This window comes from Barbus barbus (genome assembly GCF_936440315.1).
Source record: "Barbus barbus genome assembly, chromosome: 20".
Taxonomy (NCBI): Eukaryota; Metazoa; Chordata; class Actinopteri; order Cypriniformes; family Cyprinidae; genus Barbus; species Barbus barbus.
In genome coordinates, this window is record NC_136748.1 from 27461990 (window position 1) to 27481378 (window position 19389).

The window sequence follows — 19389 nt, forward strand, 5'->3', positions numbered from 1 at the left end:
ACTGAATGCACAGTGAAGTGGTGATCTGCTAATACCTACTTATCTGCTTTTTAGCAAGAACTACTGGGCTAATGCTAGGTCACTTAAGTATTTATCAAGCTGATAGGGTTTACAATGGATCCCCACCCCACTCCTTCTTATCAATCCTACACCCTTGCACTTATGCCTCTTTGGCTTCAAGCTCTGGATTTGTACATCCTGCAAATGAACTGATGCATTAGGTGGAGCCATTAAATTTTTAATCAAAAACTCATCGAAAAGCACAAGTAAAGTGTTTTGTAAATGCCAATTGTGTATGTTTGAAATAGCTATACTTTTGAGGATTCAAAATGTCTGAAAAAAATCAATAAACCTGTAGCGGCATCAAGACAATCTTACGAATAAAAAGCTACAAGATGGCCAAAAATTCATAATTTGTTACATTTATATAGCGCTTTTCTAGGCACTCAAAGTGCTTTACATACAAGGGGGGAATCTCCTCATCCACCACCAGTGTGCAGCATCCACCTGGATGATGCGACTGCAGCCATAGTGCGCCAGAACGCCCTCCACACACCAGCTTATTGGTGGAGAGGAGACAGAGTGAAGAAGCCAATCAGTGTATGGGGATGATTAGGAGGCCATGATGGTCAGAAGCCAATGGGCAAATTTGGCCAGGATGCCGGGGTTACTCCCCTACTCTTTTTCGAAGGAATTTTTAATGACCACAGAGAGTCAGGACCTCGGTTTAACATCTCATCTGAAGGACGGTGCTTTTTACAGTATAGTGTCCCCGTCACTATACTGGGGCGTTAGGACCCACACAGACTGCAGGGTGAGCACCCCCTGCTGGAATCCCTAGCACCTCTTCCAACAGCAACCTAGTTTTCCCAGGAGGTCTCCCATCCAGGTACTGACCAGGCTCAACCCTGCTTAGCTTCAGTGGGCAACCAGTCTTGGGCTGCAGGGTGATACGGCTACTGGCTTAATTGAAAATTAACCAGGGTTTGAGGGCAAAAATGCCACTGAAAAGTGCGGCACAAATTTAAGATGTGTGGGCTAAAATGGTGAATTTGTTTGATTTTTAATGTTATTCAACAAAATATATTTCACAATATTGTACTCTATGCCTGTCTAGTAATAAATTTGTGTTTAGCACCATTGCCTCAGCAAAGGCAAAATGCAGTAACGTAACTACCAATGGAACTAACAAAAAACAAATCTAAATAGAGTTGAACCAGGACACAGGACAGGACAGATCATAGTCTAAGAGAGCTGATTCCAATTTTAGACATAAGGTGAACAGCAAGGTAATAGTGTGTATGCATGTTACGTGTGTTTCTCACCATTGAATGATTTCTGTGATCTGGGCCTCCCAGTGGGCCACACTCTCTTTCTTATCAGCCAGTTCTCTCATCTCCTCCTCCAGCTGTTTGTTACTGCAGCTCAACTTCTCAAACGAAGACATCACCTACACACACAAAAACATGTTACTGAACATACACACTACTGATCAGAAGATTTCTTTTTTGGAAGAAGAAATTAATACTTTTATTGAAGTCAGTCAAAATCTACAAAATTTATGTAACAAGCGAGTACATCACACATCCATTTTCCCAAGCCGCGTTTTTGGCATATCCTGAATCACTACAGTACACCTATTATAAGTTTTTATAATTCAGACTATTTTTAGACTGGTTCTGGTAGAAACCGCTGCAGAGTAGTCCAGTACCTGCGTGACTCGTCTTAGACATAAACCGAGAGAAGCAGCTCTGGCTACACTGTTCTTTTGCTAAACACATACAGTTATGTTTAATAACCGCTAGAGCGCCAAAAGTTACAGACTGCAGCTTTAAGTTGATCATAATGTAGTTTAGCACATCTCAAATCCATTTATATTTCAGTGAATGGAAAACAATCCTCATTTGAGGCTTTTACTTCTGCACAACCCATGTAACACAACAAGCTCGAAAACATGGCCATTACCATGTCAGAAAATCACAAACCAATACGGCAATTTGAGGGGCCAGATGCAATTATACGGACGAGAGAGACAGCAATTGGATCTCATCAGAGCCTGCTGGATGGACTACCATGCAAAGGCACCCGTATCACTCTAATATCCTCCACATGTCCACCCCTAAACCACCAAATACTCATGAATAAGCCTGACCCCCTCCATCTGCAACGGCTCGGTTGACTCCACAGTAAACACGTCTGCAAGTACACGCATCTAGTCGATCTGATTTAGACGCACTCTCTATCTGAAGCAAGAGCTGGTGAGGTTGACCACCCTATAATTACACTTGCATTATCCAAGGTTTTCATTTAACACTATGCTCTGACCGGAGCGTTGAACCTTCGCTGTGGTCCTCTGGAAAAGCGTTCCAGATTCCTGTCTGTTGATCAGCACATTTTCCTGTGCTTACAAGGGGGGGAGGATGCTGACTGACTTCCCAGTAAAACATTGGCATGGTGGACCATCTCTTCAGCTCAACGGACTCATGGAAAGACCGCAACATTTTAGTTTTAGTCCGTAAATGACAACGGCATGTTTTCTTTCTTTCACAACTGAGTGTTGCCCTCCAAGGGTTCTTTTCTAAACATCTCTAGCTTTGCCGTCAGGCATGCTGAGAGCTATGAACCGCTACACACACACACACACACATACACATTCACACACACACACACAAGCCTCTCTTCTAACCACTCTGTGTGCTTTAGACTCTGTTTGAAGCGCTCAGAAACGATACCCAGAATTAATTCATGGTTTTAACAAAGAGCATCAACTCTGACCGCTAAGACGTGAAGCCTCCTGTCATCTCCAGCATAATGACCACATCAAAAGCGACGTGGAATCTGTGACTTCAGGCTTCAGTAATATGAGAGATGGAGGTTGTGGGCCGATGTGTGGGGTGGTGTGTTAGTGTTACACAGCATCCTGGAGCAACAGTAGTGTCATAGTATCCAAGAATAAAAATACTGGTGCACCACAAAATGGTAGTACAATTTTACAATATCCAGCGCTGTAAGTATAGTATCTACAACTGTTTGCACACCAAAAGCTTCATTTAAAACTAGGCTATGTCTGAAATAATTTAAAACAATATAGGAACAGGATGACAAATGCGTGAGAATTTATTATCGCCTGTAATTCGAGAAGACTTAAGATGACAAAACTCATCACACGCTATCAGAAACGCATCCAAACAACATGAATAACACTGAGATACTTCAGCTGGTTTAATATAGTGTGATATGATTTAAACCAAAGTGAAATGCAGTTTGTAACCGATTTCACTTTTATAATATGACGTTGGAAACAATACTCAGTGAGAAAATGTTTCGAGACCAGACTTATTTTTAGGTCCAACTCTCGCTATTAACAAACCATTAACTACAATTTTTGCCTCAATAAACTTCCAATTTGCTGCTTATTAATAGTTAATAAAGGAGTTGTTACATTTGGGTATCGGGTAGGATTGGGGATGTAGAATATGTTCTTGCAGAACATGTGCTTTATAAGTACTAATAAACAGCCAATATGTAATTAATAGGCATGCTAATAAGCAACTAGTTAATAGTGAGAACTGGACCCTATAATATTACCTATTTTATTTATTGGAAATTATTGGAGAACAAGAGTGTTATATCAAAACAAAGAAAAGTGCGACAGCCATAAGTTTTACAACCTGGAAAAGTTGTTTTTAAATGGCCTTTTGGTTAAATGCCAGAAAAAAGGTCTGTGGTGAACACAACCTCAAGATATTTTCAGGTTATGTTCTATGATGAAATGCATCAATTTTCAAAACCCAAAATTTGATCATTCCAAAAACTTTTTCTCGTCTTGAAAAAGGCTGTTGCTTACAAGTAGCTAAATGGGACTACAGAGGTTTTAGTTGAGTAGTTTGTTCAACTTCTGCCGATTATACCTTGCCTTCAAAATTCATAAAAGCTGTGTTCGTTTATGAACAGAACTTTCATAAACTTTTAGTAGTCACAAGACTGCAATAATCCAAAAGCCAATTGTCTTTTTGTTGAGGGAACCAGGGTGATGGAAACTTCGAGGCTGGCCAACAAAAATATGTCACCCCTGAAGCGCTCTACATGAGTTTCCTACAACAATGCCTAAACAGCTGTTTGGCTATTGGTTTACTCTACCCAATTGCCTGTGGTGCCTAAGTGACATCAATGGAAAAGCAAAGTCATTTCAGATGTATAAGAGAAATTTTAAAAACGATTACGAATGCATCTCTTTGAAATAACCTGCATCAGGTTGAATCACCTGAATTTCATGTTGACTTTAAGATATCATGACAGCCCTAACAGTGTGTGAATGTTCACCTTGTCAAGTTCGCTGGAAAGTTTCTTGTTCTCCTCTGACAGCAGCACTCGCTCTCTCTCGTACTTCTGTTTGTACTCAGTTTCAAACTCCTCTCGTTCGCTCCGACTGTGAGGGTGAAATGATTTATTGAACATCAGGGTTGCGGCACTCAGCATCCAACACACACTGCCAACATACTAACACAAGCCAAACTCCATATCTTATTTCTGGAACATAATCTACACTGTATTTTATTTCTTCCCCTGAAGTCCACTTATAATGTTAGTCAAGGTTCCCTGCACCACAAATGATTGCAATTTAGTTTTACATGACCACTTTCCAACCTCTCTGACCCTGAATTATAAAGCAAAATAATACATGGTGGCATTAAAAAAAAACAGCTAAAGTAAAGCGTAATCTCTTGTACTAAGTTCAGTACCTCTCCCGGCGGGTCTTCTCCAGCTTGTCTTTGAGCATCATGATTTCTTTCTTTAAGGTGAGCTGCTGTCCCTCTGATTCCCGCAGCTCCTTCTTCAGGTTTTTCAGTTCGTTGGCATGTTGTTGTTCTCTGCGTGACAGCTCTTCCTCATAGAAAGCGGTTTTGTTCTCTAGGTCTGCTCGCAATTTACTGAGCTCCTGGTGCTGCTCAGAGGACCCAACGCTTGGAGAGCGGCCCACCTGCTTCTGCTGCTCCACCACACATGGAAAGAAAAGATAAGGAAATTATCAGAGACCTGTATAGAGCTTATTTCAAGTTCCATGAATTTAATAAATGAGATGACAGTTGTGAATTGTGAATGGAACGAATAAAAACCTCCTCGCATAATAAAATAGCTTACTAATTAATGTAAATCATGCATGAACTATAATAAAAATAATGTAGTAAAATTAATAATCAAAACAATTTATTAATATTAAAGGTATATAATGTATGGATTATAATAAAATGCTTTGAAATTAGTAAAACTAAATTAAATAATTAAAATAATGTATCAATCTTATTCATGTATTCAAAATAATTAAAACCATTTAATTATATACTTATTTAAATATAAATATATTTAATTATATATATATATATATATATATATATATATATATATATATATATATATATATATATATATATATATATACACACACATACACACTCAGTGGCCACTTTATTAGGTACACCTGTTCAATTGCTTTGTGACACAAATTGCTAATCAGCCAATCACATGGCAGCAACTCAATGCATTTAGGCATCTAGATGTGGTGAAGACGACTTGCTGAAGTTCAAACCGAGCATCAGAATAAAGGGGGAAGAAAGCGGATTTAAGTGACTTTGAACGTGGAATGGTTGTTGGTGCCAGACGGACTGGTCTGAGTATTTCAAAAACTGCTGATCTACTGGGATTTTCACGCACAGCCATCTCTAGGGTTTACAGAGAATGGCCCGAAAAAGAGAAAATATCCAGTGAGCGGCAGTTGTGTGGACGAAAATGCCTTGATGATGTCAGAGGTCAGGGGAGAATGGGCAGACTGGTTAGAGATGATAGAAAGTCAACAGTAACTCAAATAACTACTCGGTACAACCAAGGTATGCAGAATACCATCTCTGAACGCACAACACGTCGAACCCTGAAGCAGATGGGCTACAGCAGCAGAAGACCACACCGGGTGCCGCTCCTGTCAGCTAAGAACAGGAAACAGAGGCTACAATTCGCACAGGCTCACCAAAATTGGACAAAACCGTTGCCTGGTCTGATGAGTCTCGATTTCTGCTGCAACATTCAGATGGTTGGGTCAGAATTTGGCATAAAGCACATGAAAGCATGGATCCATTCTGCCTTGTCTCAACGGTTCAGGCTGGTGGTGGTGGTGTAATGGTGTGGGGGGTTTATTTTCTTGGCCCCTTAGTACCAATTGAGCGTTGTTTAAACGCCACAGCCTACCTGAGTATTGTTGCTGACCATGTCCATCCCTTTATGACTACAGTGTACCCACCTTCTGATGGCTACTTGCATCAGGATAATGCACCATGTCACAAAGCTCAAATCATCTCAGACTGGTTTCTTGAACATGACAATGAGTTCACTTTACTCAAATGGCCTCCTCAGTCACCAGATCTCAATCCAATAGAGCACCTTTGGGATGTGGTGGAACGGGAGATTCGCATCATGATTCAAGATTCAAGATTTTTATTGGTCACATACACAATTATACAGGGTATAACCAGCAGTGAAATGTAAGTCAGGTCCGCTCCAAGGACAGTGCAATTATATAGTATACAAATATTAAGAAAAAGAAAAGTAGAAAAAATAAAAGAATAAAATAAAAGATAAAAAAAATATAAATGCGCAGGTCAGTATGTTGTTGACTTAAATAGTAATATAAGATAAAAAGTTGTACAGGGTATTTAAATAGCAGCAATATGAGCAAAAATCGATGCACTTCATGGATGTGCAGCCGACAAATCTACAGCAACTGTGTGATGCTATCATGTCAATATGGACCAAAATCTCTGAGGAATGTTTCCAACACCTTGTTGAATCTATGCCACGAAGAATTAAGGCAGTTCTGAAGGCAAAAGGGGGTCCAACCCGGTACTAGCAAGGTGTACCTAATAAAGTGGCCGGTGAGTGTGTATATGTGTGTATATATATATATATATATATGTGTGTGTGTGTGTGTGTGTGTATATGTATATATATATATATATATATATATATATATATATATATATATATAAAATACACACACACACATTTAAATATACAGTACACACACATATTTTGTAAAGACAAACTTTTATTTTAAATGCAATCAATCGCAATTAATCGATGTGACAGCACTAAATAATTTTATACTTTCATACTGACCTGTGATTATTACTTAATTTATTAAACATTTGAGTCTTATTATATTGCGATTGTTGCCGTTTAATAAAAGCAAGCCAACAAACGTCACATGCAACTCTTATGCAAATTTCCCATGCTTAAAGTGTTTCACTGTTCCTAAACCACCTTAACAGTATTTTGAGAGAAAAAGTGTGTTTGCGTACACAAACCTTCATTCCCTCCAGCTCTTCTTCCAGCTGTCTGCTGTACTGCTCACTGCGTTCCCTCAGCTTCTTCTCTTTCTGAGCCTCAGCAGAAAACTCTTCAGCCTGGGCCTCCATCTACACACAGACACAGAGTTTGCACAGATTTAATGTTGAACAGACTCCCGCGATCAGCCGTTCTCCTCCACACTAACCTCTTTCTTGGCCCGCTCAGCTTTGCGCACTTCTAGCCGCAGTGCCTCCACCTTCTGATTGAGGGAATCCATCTCCTCTTCTTTGTCCCGGAGCTGTCGGGAGAGCCGTTGCTTGTATGACCGCAGCTCTGTCACCTTCTCGCTCACCTCGCCAAACTCCTGCATGGCCATTTTCCTCTGGCTGTCCGCCTCCTTCAGCTCCTTCCCCTGAGTCTTCAGCTTCTCTGAGGACTCCTGCATACTCTGTATCCAAACATAACACAAAGGTGAAACAAAAGATATATCAAATCTATTTAACAATTAAATAATTACATTTAAATGATTTATTAATTGTACATTATCAGAATAAAAATGTAATGAAAAAAACTAAAAAAAACATTTAAGTAATTTATGAATAATTACTTGATACACTTTCATACTGACTTGTGATTATTGCAAACAACCTACTTATTTATTGAACATTTAAGTCTTATTATATTGTGGTTGTTGTCATTTAACAAAGCAAGTCAACAGATGTCCCATTGTACTCTGAATAATAATAATAATAATAATAATAATAGAGAATTAATTTATTATAATAACGATTATTATTTTTCATTATTATTATTATTAGTAGTAGTAGCTGTAGCAGTAAATACATTATTAGTAGTAGTTAATACAAAATTTAAATTAAAGTAAATAAAAATTACAAAATAAAAACAAGAAATAATACTATTGTAACTGTAAAAAAAATAATATAATTGTAATATCTTTTTTATATTACAATTGCAAAATTACAGTAATAATATTTATGGATCTCGTAATTCACTTTCAAACATTAAACCATCAAATGTTTATTTTTACGAAAAACTGCAGGAAGCCCTTAAAGCTTCTTTTTTGTTGATAAGCACTTCTCAATATAATTATGGGAAGATTAGTTTGCGCATAATGCGTTCTCAAATCGCTTCATTCTGAAACAAGCAGAGCGCATATATTTATTTAATTAAATTGCAGCTATTTTGATTTGATATTCACACAAAGCCATGACGCGATTTCGGCTTTTGATTAACTGTGCCCTTTCAAACAAATCTGTGCAGTAAGGCACTTTGCTAGTGAGAGCCGTTGCTTGTGTGAAGCTGCAGTTTCTTCTGTACCTTCTGCAGGTCATCTCTCTCCTGCTTCATGCTCTTGAGCTGTTTCTCCAGTGATCGGATCTGTTTGGAGGAGTCCTCCAGATCCCTGCGGGCAGAACTGGCCTTTTCTAACTGCTGCTCCACCTGTCCTGTATCTGAAAGGGGAGAAAAGGAGGAGAGAGACAAAACATTTGCTAGAAGCACAAACAATAATGTGAGGAAGTAAAAATATTGTGTATTTTTCTTTTTTTTTTTTTTTTTGAAACGACTGCAAATGTCATGTAAAAACAAAACTTGGTTGACAGTCAAAACTAATGTCTGGTTACATGAGGCAATTGCATGATGCATGTTTATATGTAGTGATTGAGATTACCTGCAATCTGTTTCCTCAGCATTTCTATCTCCTCCTTCAGTCCACGGATCTCAAACTCTCTGCTGGAGGAAACAGGCCCGTCCCTGCTGGAGTATTGCAGTGCCTGAACCGTTTTTGTGGACTCTTAAGGCCAGAAGACATTTTATCTGTCAGCCAGGCAGAGAACTAATTTTGTGGGATTATTTCAGCAGAAAATAAAAAGATCGGACAGACACCTTGTAGTTTGCGACTGAGCTCCAGTTTCTCCTGCTCCAGACGGCGGATCCTCCGCTCGTACGCCTCAGTAGCCAAACTATCTTCCAGGCCGCGCTGCACGGACACATCCATTTGCGCAGGTGCCGCAGACTCCCGCAGGCAACCGCGGTCAGACAGCGTACTGTAGGAGATAACACAGTCAAATGATCACAATAAAGACTTTTGTTTTAACCATCCAGTCTTAAAAATACTGAGTACAACTTGTGTTATAGGTCAAATTCACCCATATTGGTGCCCAAATTGCCATAAATTTACAAAATGAAAAACAATAAAGATTCATGTAAAGATGAGGAAACATCTACTGCAGCTTGTCAGAGAATAAAAATAAAATGTGAGAAATTTAATCATTTTTATTGTGTTACTTATTTCACTTTCAATGCAGTAATCCAGTAATTAAGATGCAAAAATAAAGCAACCTAAAACAGCCCTCAACAGATAGTCAGAAACTCAACTATATAAAGAAACAGTAAATTTTCCTTTGATGATTCAGAAGACAAGTTTCAAGTAAAATTCGAGTCTTAAATTTAAGTTCTCATTTATTTCATATTTTAGTGTTTGACAAGCTACAAAACAGCTTTTCTATTTTTCAAAATGTTTTTTGGCAAATTGCATGGAAACCAGTGAAGGATCAATTTGACTCGCAACACAAAATTTGTACAGTCTTTCCAATAGTGACCTGTGTGTCGATAAATAGTGACATAAATAGTTTAACCAGTGTTTCAAGCAGTTAGAAAATCAAATGAAGGAGGGTTAAACAGAGAGGGGTTTTTAAACTACATCTCATGCAAGATCATCTCAGTTGAGTTTTTCAGTGATAGCTTACCAGTTGCTGGTGTAGGTGAAACCTACAAATGGGAGATGGTGTCCTGAGAAGGTGGTGTGGGAAGGAGGCGGCATTGCCTCCTAAAACAGAGCAGGGAAATAAATCTTAAATTGGAGCCAGTGTTAATTTCGTCAACGAAGACGACGACAAAAAATATTCGTTAACGAACCTTTTTTCTGTGACTTAAGATGACGAAATTTATGCCGCGTCTTCGTTAACAAGGCGAGATGGGACTAGAATGTTATTTGAGGACCATCGGATATTCAAAATACATCCTATAGGCTAAGTAAACACTAGTTACGTATGTAACTGTGGTTCTGTGAATTCCGGATGACCGCCAGAGGCGGTGCTAAGCACTAGTGGATAATCGCTGTGCCAGCTAGATAGGTCGAGAAAAAATAACAACAAAGTCACGTCATGACGTCGACCGAGATGCGAGGATATAAACCACAGCACCTCGATACCCAGCCTCGAATGCTTTCTCGTGCATTTCAAATGACGAGGAACTCTGGCGGTCATCCGGAATTCACAGAACCACAGTTACATACGTAACTAGCATTCTGTTTCATTCCTCCTGACCGCCAGAGGCGTTGAAGAAGAAAAAACAGGCGTTGATAAATCTTCGGACAGAACTGGAAGATTTAAGTGAGAGAATCACACGTGGATTATCAAAGCTGCCTTCGGCTTGCACGACGGTAAGCAGCGAAATCAATGATAAATAGGTTAGCGGGGAACGCAACCTATGTGCGGTCGAAACCAGCTATCGGATAGTACCGTGAAGCACAGGGTTTCACTGACACAATGATTAAATGCAAAAATGTGTACTCACGTAATGAAGACCACAATCCAAAAAAAAACATCCATATTGATGATAGTGCAGAGCACAGCTTGGGAGGGCGAATCCTCGCGACTCAGGTAAGCTGCACGAGACAACGCTAAACCAACAACCTATCATAAGCGAGAAAGCGAAAAAGGCTGGGTATCGAGCTGCTGTGGTTTATATCCTCGCATCTCGGTCGACGTCATGACGTGACTTTGTTGTTATTTTTTCTCGGCCTATCTAGCTGGCGCAGTGATTATTCACTAGTGCTTAGCACCGCCTCTGGCGGTCAGGAGGAATGAAACAGAACTCTTGTATTTCAAAATGTGCATCCCTGTCAATGGATTACAATTGGATGAGGGGCGTTTGCATATCTAGAGTCAGTATGGCAACCTTAGTGGACAGATAGTGAACACAAACTAGCGATCTGAAATAATGCACCCGAAGGGTTAGGGTGACCAGATGTCCCGTTTTTCCAAGTGTCACAATTCGTTGTCGATTCACTTAAAGTTAATGAAGGCGCGATAGGCGTAATTGCGCTGATAGAAGTGCTCTCTCTCACGCACGCTCCACTTCTCCAACTCTCATACAGCGCACGATCAGTTCTCAGTGCTCAAATACACACACAGCAGTGTCTATCGTGTACAGCAGGGATCCTCAAATCTGGCCCACTCCTGCAGAGTTTAGCTCTAACCCTAATCAAACACACCTGAGCATGCTAATCAGAGTCTTCACGATCATTAGAAAACCACAGATAGGTGAGTTTGATCAGGGTTGGAGCTAAACTCTGCAGCAGATTGGGCCTCCGGGGAAAGATTTGAGGAACCCTGGTGTAGAGTATCTCACGTAAATACAGTCGGTTATGGTTTAAGTGAACGTAAGCAGGTGGGTGAAAACTGAATGTGTGTCAGTATTACATGCATGCCCTCCATCTTAAAGGGACAGCATTCCTAATTATTATTTTTTTCCAAATTCAATCCTTGATTCAAATTTCTCATAAGCTTAATTGATTTGGTCTAAAGAGAGAAGAATTAATGAATATTTTAGTTTGAAGACTACATATAAAATAGTTACTTAAATAAATGCTGGAAACTGCAGTTTGACAAAGTTGACAAAAATGCAATGACTTTTCGTCGACTAAAACTAGACTAAAACTATGAAATACTCAAAAGACTTTATATGTGACTAAGAATATTAAGCATTTTCGTCTCAAGATAAAGAATAAGACTAAATCAAAAATGCCTGCCAAAATTAACACTGATTGCAGCTGCAGCATTTTGGTACAATCTGGGATGATACACCAAAGGTTGTGGGTTTAAACCCAGCAATGAGTGATCTTATTAAGGTACGTTTAAAACAATACCGTGTTCTTAAGGCAGTCATCATCCACATCAAAGTTTGATGTGTCAGATGGACTGCTGACTTCAGGGATGTAGGGGGCGTCACATTTGAGGATGTTCTGCCAGTCAATGCCGGAAAAGAAAGGGTGCTGTTTGAAGTCCTCAATGCCGTTCTGACCCAGCCTGTGCTCTCTGCAGCAGATGAGTCTGCGGATCAGGTCTTTGGCATTTTCAGAGACGTCCGTCACATTAGCAGGAAACTGGAACCGCTCCTGCGGGAAACAAGGTACAAACACAAAACCACTTAAAATATTATTCTTTTTTTTTTTAATTGCTTGTTGTGAGTCAAGTGTTATTGTGTGTTATTCTGTACCTTGTGGTTCATAATCTTGCCATACGTTTCCACCAGGGACTCTGCATAGAAAGGAGTTTCCCCATACAGCATCTCATACATGCAGACGCCCAGTGACCACCAGTCACATTCCGGGCCATATTTCCCTTTCCCGTCCTCCATGGCCTGCAGGATCTCAGGAGAGATGTAGTCTGGAGTACCCACAGCAACAGAGGACTGCACCTGTGAGGAAAGAAAATGGACATGTTGGAAAGATTGACAGGAGGAAAGGCTACATAATCGCACACAAAACTGGAACACATTGTTAATCTAACAAGCTATAATCAGATCTTTGAATTTACACCGTCAGCAGTAAGGGTGTATATATAATTAATCAATTCTTCTTTGGAAATAAAGTCCAGTTTACAAGGAACTAGTTGGCACAACACACTTTTTAGGAATACTATATATTAGGGTAACCATTACCATACATCCTCTTTTATCTCTACAATTGCCTAAAATGTCCGGGTTTTGGCTTTGTTAGTCTTCATACTTTATATGTCTTCATATTTGCATTGCTTTTTGCATCATTCTCTGTAAATCCCAACTTTTTCTACACCATGATTGGTCAATTATGTACAATGCCTGCACGCTATTGGTTGAACTACTTTTCAGTGAACCTTATGACTCAATGTATGAAAACAACAGTATATATTCAAGAGGAAATATGCAGTATTTTCTGCTTTGTTCTCTTATTTATGTCTTTAAAAGTCTGTACTAACAGTCATTTTGATGTATATTCTATACTTTATATGAGAAAAGGTCACTTTTTTCACTGAGACTTGCATTATGTAATTTATTTATTTATTTTTTGTCATTTAGTCAAGTGTCTGGCTACCTTTTAAAGGTCTGTCTAGTTAAAATAGTCTTTAATCTTTATTACTTTTCAGATCAAACAAAGATAATGATTTGCAATTGAAAACAATGCAATTCATTTTGGTGAATCTCACAAAACCTGTCAAGAACATGCACAGGTCAAATTACACACAAAAAGTAAAATAGAAAATTAATTTTGCTTAAATTAGATCTTTATGTACAGGACTTCTTTATTATTTTTGTATTTAATTTGATTTAATCATATTAATTTGGGGGGGAAACCTGTTCCTAACAGGTTTCGCAAGATTTATCTATTTACTGTGGCGTTTGTTATGAAGACTGCAGGAGAATTCAGGACCTGGCATGTTGAGAACAGAAACAGAGAGGAGTTCAGTGTCTGTCTGAGCGGATCAGATAACATCACATCCTGTCAGTGAACAAGGTTGCAATACAAAGTAATCCCTGGAAATGCTTTTTATTGGCATGACACTCATCACTATAAAATACAAATGAACAACTCAAGCCATCACATTGGTTGCAGCCAGCAGAGGTGGGTGTGGCTTAGGGGAACATGTATTCAGATACACAAAGACCTCTCAGAACACAGACCGCACTGAGAGAGAAAAAGAGAGAGAGGGGTATCACTAGAGACCACTAATGAACAGGGGGATGATTGGAGCTTCCTGGCCCGGGTTCAAGAGGGATGAGCGGGCGGAAACTGTCTGTAATGCAGCCCGTGGCAGATGTGTGCAGCTGGAAGAATTTGTGGAAGTGAGGCAGTAAATTAGCTGCTCTCGCTGGCAGTGACACACACTTGAAAACACATGGACATGTGAAGAGAGTTAGGCACACGTGCGAACACGCAGAGACCACACTCACGCTGCTCTTGTCAGAAGTCGGTTGGATATCCTGCCGCGCTGTCTGAGACGTGCCAGAAAACAGCAGCACATATCAGATGAAATACTCACCCCTGCTTCAAAGATATGTGAAATACAACTCTGATCATAGACTGCCTTTCAAACCAAGGGTGTCCTCTGGGTCTCCCGTTATTTTATATTAAAACAGTGTGCCTACAGGATAGAGCTGGAGCCCAAATTCATCCATAGATTTTTATTTTTTTGTGTCAAGCACAATTCGCAATTTAATGGCTAAGTGCTTCCACTAGATGTCCGGTGGCGTAAAACTCCTCCTGTAGCATTTTTGATTATTTGTGTAGTAGTAGTCAACTTACACTGAAATGTCACGTCATTTTCATACACTGAAACTATGAGCACTGGCTTCATTTTCAAAGTACCGATTGACACAATTTTTATATCTAATGCTCACAAACGCTGCATTTATTTTATTAAAAAACGGAAAAACAGCAATATTGTGAAATATTATAATTTAAACAAACTGTTTTCTATTTATATATATTATAAAATGTAATTTAAAGCTGCATTTTCAGTATAATTACTCCAGTCTTCAGTGTCACATGATCCTTCAGAAATCATCGTAAAATGCTGATTTGCTGCTCAAGAAATATTTCTTTTCTTATTATTATCACTATTGAAAACAGTTGGGGTGCTTAATATTTTTGTGGAAACCATGATAAATAGAAATAGAATTAAATAGAATTAATATAAAGATGAAAAATGTCTGTCACTTTTGATAAAAAAAAAAAAAAACTACTGTAGTGTAATTGAGCCAAATATTTTTGGACAGGAAGTGAACTAAATCATGGGAAAACAACCAGATCTGAAACTGTCCCAAATAAGTATTTGGAAACTTGCATCACAGTTAAAAAATGTATGAATGTCATTGCATGAGGTCTTCGTTCCTGAAGCATTCTTTTCATTAATTTTCTCTGTAGTAGGTAATTAAAAAACTCTTCAGTAATGAGCTCTAAGGAATCAATTCAACCAGTTTCTAAGATGAATCACAACATTACAAACTCTGATTTGAAGTCTCAAAAATTATAGAAAAATGAGGCAAAATAAGACCAAGATAAATGACTGCGGAGGAATGAACTACAATTCCATCAAAATACTGCAATGTTGCTAATCGTTTCATTAAAAAAAGACTTGCATTTACACATTTCTCTTGTAAAGCTTTTAAATTAAGTTGTAAGTTTTGTCTGATCCATTCCAGTATAAATAAGGAGACCCAGTTCACACTATCAGCTCTAAACTACAATCCATATTGACCGTTTTCTTCTGTGAAATATGATCATTGATAATCTGGTGTGATATTCATAAAGCTTCCATACTAACCGTTCCATCCTCCGTGAGTTTAAGACAAGAGCCGAAATCTGCGAGTCGAATGTGTCCGTTCACATCCAGCAGAATGTTATCTGGCTTGATGTCTCTGTCAGAAAGAAAACAGAAAGACACATTAATAGTATTAATGGCAACCTATCACAATCAACTTAAGTTAACTCAACTAGCAACCGAGAACCGACAACTTAAAAACTTTAGTTCATCTAATAAATAAAAGACAGTATACTGAGTGTTAAAAGATTTGTCAGAGTAACCAAAGATTTTTTTAGCATTTAGCAATGCTAATTTTTAACAATCCTCTTTCTTTTGATTATATGTTTATTTTCAAAACCTTCCACATAATATGGGTCGTATTTGCCTCTTAAATCTAAAGGCAAACATTTATGCTGATAGACAAACGTATTAAACAAGTTGCAATGAGTTACACATATACAGTACCTCAGCACACGACTCTCAAACATGGTAAAGATCATCAAATTTTAAATCAGCAAAAATATGAACTGAGCCGATACTGATTTTTGCCGATTCTGAATTTCTTTCTAAAAACTATAATCGACAGCATATACAAACAAAAATCTATACTTTTTTAATGCAAAAAAAAAAAAAAAACAATCCTTTATATAATAAAAAATATATTAAACATTAAAATTCCCCATATCTGGACAAAGTTACAGATGTTCTCTCACTTAAACAACTCTCAAAATAAATTGTTCTGTGACTAGAAAAGAGGTAGAAATAACAATTAACTGAAAAGGAGTTGCTGTAGCATTTAAGAGAACAGATGTCGTTTCCCACGGTTTCTTAAATTGTCATTTTTTCAATTTTTTCAAAAACCTTATTAAATCTTTCACATCAAATTCTTACATTGTTTCAATTAATTCAGGAACTGTAAATAATAAGAAACTGTAGAGCTGTTAACATTAAAATTAAATCAGTATCAACAAACTCTTGATACATCTTTCCACTGAAGTGGCATTAGATGCATTTACAACACACTATTTGATGAAGTGCATAAATGCATTTACACTGCAAAGTTGCATAAAGAATTTAATGAGATTAATGTTGTAAATATTTCTTAAACATAAGAAATGTTGGGACAAGGGCAATGATAGTTTTAAATATGAAACCAAACCAGTAGGTGGCGGCAAATGACTGTTTGAATGAGTGAGTCCATTTAGTCTTTCAAGAGAGTCGTTCAAACGGCTGATTCATTCAGAAACGAGTCAAGTGATATGAATGTGTTACTAAATCATTGACTCACTTGATTAGTTGAAAAACGTGAATTCATACACCGTGTTGCTTGGAGACAAAACAGTTTTGCTGTAGCTTTAAATGGAACTATTTTCATCAGCGAAATTTTGTGTCTAAAATGCAAGCCAATTAATTTTAACTTCTTGTTTATTGAACTATTGTACAAAATCACATTGCACTCGTGTTGAAACATTTTGGTTGTGCAATGTTGCGTAGGCTACTTAAATCATATATTATAAATATATTTATTTATTTTACTACCACAGTATGCATCTATAATTTTCTGTGTGAGCTGCTGCGTGCATTTGTTTTGATTTCTGCACGAGTCTCACACTAACTCAGGCTGCGCGAGGCTCATCTAGCATGACATAAGTGTGACGTCAAAACAGACCGGCTCGGAATCGGCAGACTGACTGGCCGGTCACCAGTCAGGGCCGGTCATGTGGAATATCGGCTAATTCCGGTCCCTGGCCGGTCGATCGGTGCATCTCTAATTAATAAGCAGCAAATTAGGAGTTTATTGAGGGAAAAGTCATAGTTAATAAGTGTAGAGCCCTGCATTTCGGCCCGGGCCCGACGGGCCCCGACTTTTTTACGCCTCTAGGGCCGGGCTTCAGGCCAATTTTCACGTTATAGTTGGCGCCATGCATGCTGGGAATTTGTGCAATATTGTTCAATGTAAAATTGTTTGTTCAGATGACTCAATATGAAAAGTTGGGAGAACATTTGGATATGTTGTGAACAAATACTTGAGTATCTGAGTAAGGTAAACAATTTTTTTTTGCTAATGACATGTTTAGAGTATTTTTGTTCAGTTGATATGACGTTTCAGATGCGTCTGAAATGACAAAAACATACATGTATTCAATTGTTTGACCAAAATTATTGCTAGGGACAGTTTGGTAGTGGCTGGATATTGGTAGGGACACATCCCTAGCGCCCCCCCCAATTCTACACCCCTGATAAAAAGGAGACTTTAAAAATATCGGTATCGGTGATCGGATCGGCAGATACTGCTTTCTGCGATCGATCTGAAAAATCCTGATCGGAGCACCCCTAATACATACAAAAACAAACAAAAAAGATTTTTATGTTAACATCATATAGAATTGGAAGAAGTTGTTAAAAGCTTCCAAGGTTGATTTGAATCCCAGGTAACACACACTGATTACTTTGAATGCAAAGTAAGTTGCTTTGGATAAAAGTGTCTGCAAAATGCATTAACATAAATGTGAATATTGCTGTTATTTGGTTTACATGGAGCAAAGATCTTTTTCAGGCATGTTACAGCTTGCTGCTTCATTTTACAACCTTAGAGCCACTTCAAGTCCAGTGCGCATTTTAGAGAGCTTCTTAATGAGACAGAGCAGTAATTCACAGTGGACTTCACAGTGAGCACTTGTGTCCGCCCTGTAAATAACCTCTATTCCTTAGTGAGAGCCACATAGGAAACACATAAGCTTTGTGACACAGAAAGCCTCCATCCACTCCGCAAAACCCCAGCTCTCACAAGAGGAAGTCAAAACAAACAGGTCAGAGATCTGAGCCTGTCATTTGGAGGGCCGGATTAGTAGCGTTTGAGAGGTGTTCGCTGCCCCGTCTGTGACCTGCCCATAGGGCACTACATTAGAAGCACAAACAAACAGTAACCAAAGTGTCGCAAGTTCGTGTCTCCATTACAGCTTATCTAAAGCTGTGTGCCAGAGAACACGCTCGCGGCGAGAACGAAACACAGACGGTTCTTATTCTCCTTTACGCTCTTGCTCATTCGCCCCTCGTAAATTTGATCCAGGAGTTTGACATGGAACTGAAATAAAGACGGAGCAAATGTTTGCGTGTGCCTTGTATAGACATGAATTATGACAGTGCTCTTGAGGTGGGTTTCCTTCAATATCTCACCCAAAAGGCTGCGGAATCCTGTAACAGTGTTCAATGGGCAGCCAGCCACAGCAAAAATCTCTATTGAGATTTATAACGAAAGAGCTGAATGGAAACTTGATACTGAGGTATAGAAAAAAAGGATCATATTCTATATTCCTGAAGTTTAAGAAATAAGTCTGTGTACACTGAATACAAAATGCTATAGAAATAGAAACCAAGCAATCGACAAAACTTCCTGTCGCTTGTGGCAGTTTGGCAACAATTTTAAAAAACTTATGATATTTACATGAAAGTAAGCATACGGTTCTTGGACGTGTTTTAACTTAAGACATTTATAATGTAACAAAACATGCATATTTCAAATAACTGATGTAGCTATATAGTAAACAAAACCGCGCATCTGCTCCATTCATACAGAGACGCGCAGAACATGCAGGATTCATATTTAAATCGACTTTTGCAGCTTAATATTTACAGATACTAGTCCATATCACGATTTGATTTAAGTGTAATGACCTACTTTTGA

At 38.5% G+C, this 19389-nt stretch overlaps 1 protein-coding gene across 2 annotated transcripts in view; it reads right to left on the reverse strand.

The window, feature by feature from the left end:
* Positions 1-19389, reverse strand: part of LOC306886668 (serine/threonine-protein kinase MRCK alpha-like) — a 69725-nt gene that overhangs the window by 22764 nt on the left and 27572 nt on the right. The window contains exons 6-18 of one of the 2 annotated variants that reach the window (XM_079443967.1): positions 15726-15819; positions 14353-14394; positions 12640-12840; positions 12290-12538; positions 10107-10186; positions 9244-9404; positions 9029-9151; positions 8677-8810; positions 7544-7786; positions 7356-7466; positions 4743-4990; positions 4324-4429; positions 1326-1450 (exon numbers count right to left, since the gene is read on the reverse strand). In XM_079443967.1, coding sequence (XP_079300093.1) covers positions 1326-1450; positions 4324-4429; positions 4743-4990; positions 7356-7466; positions 7544-7786; positions 8677-8810; positions 9029-9151; positions 9244-9404; positions 10107-10186; positions 12290-12538; positions 12640-12840; positions 14353-14394; positions 15726-15819 — 1917 coding nt within the window. The remainder of the gene's footprint in view (positions 1-1325; positions 1451-4323; positions 4430-4742; positions 4991-7355; positions 7467-7543; positions 7787-8676; positions 8811-9028; positions 9152-9243; positions 9405-10106; positions 10187-12289; positions 12539-12639; positions 12841-14352; positions 14395-15725; positions 15820-19389) is intronic. The other variant, XM_079443968.1, reaches the window with a different exon arrangement.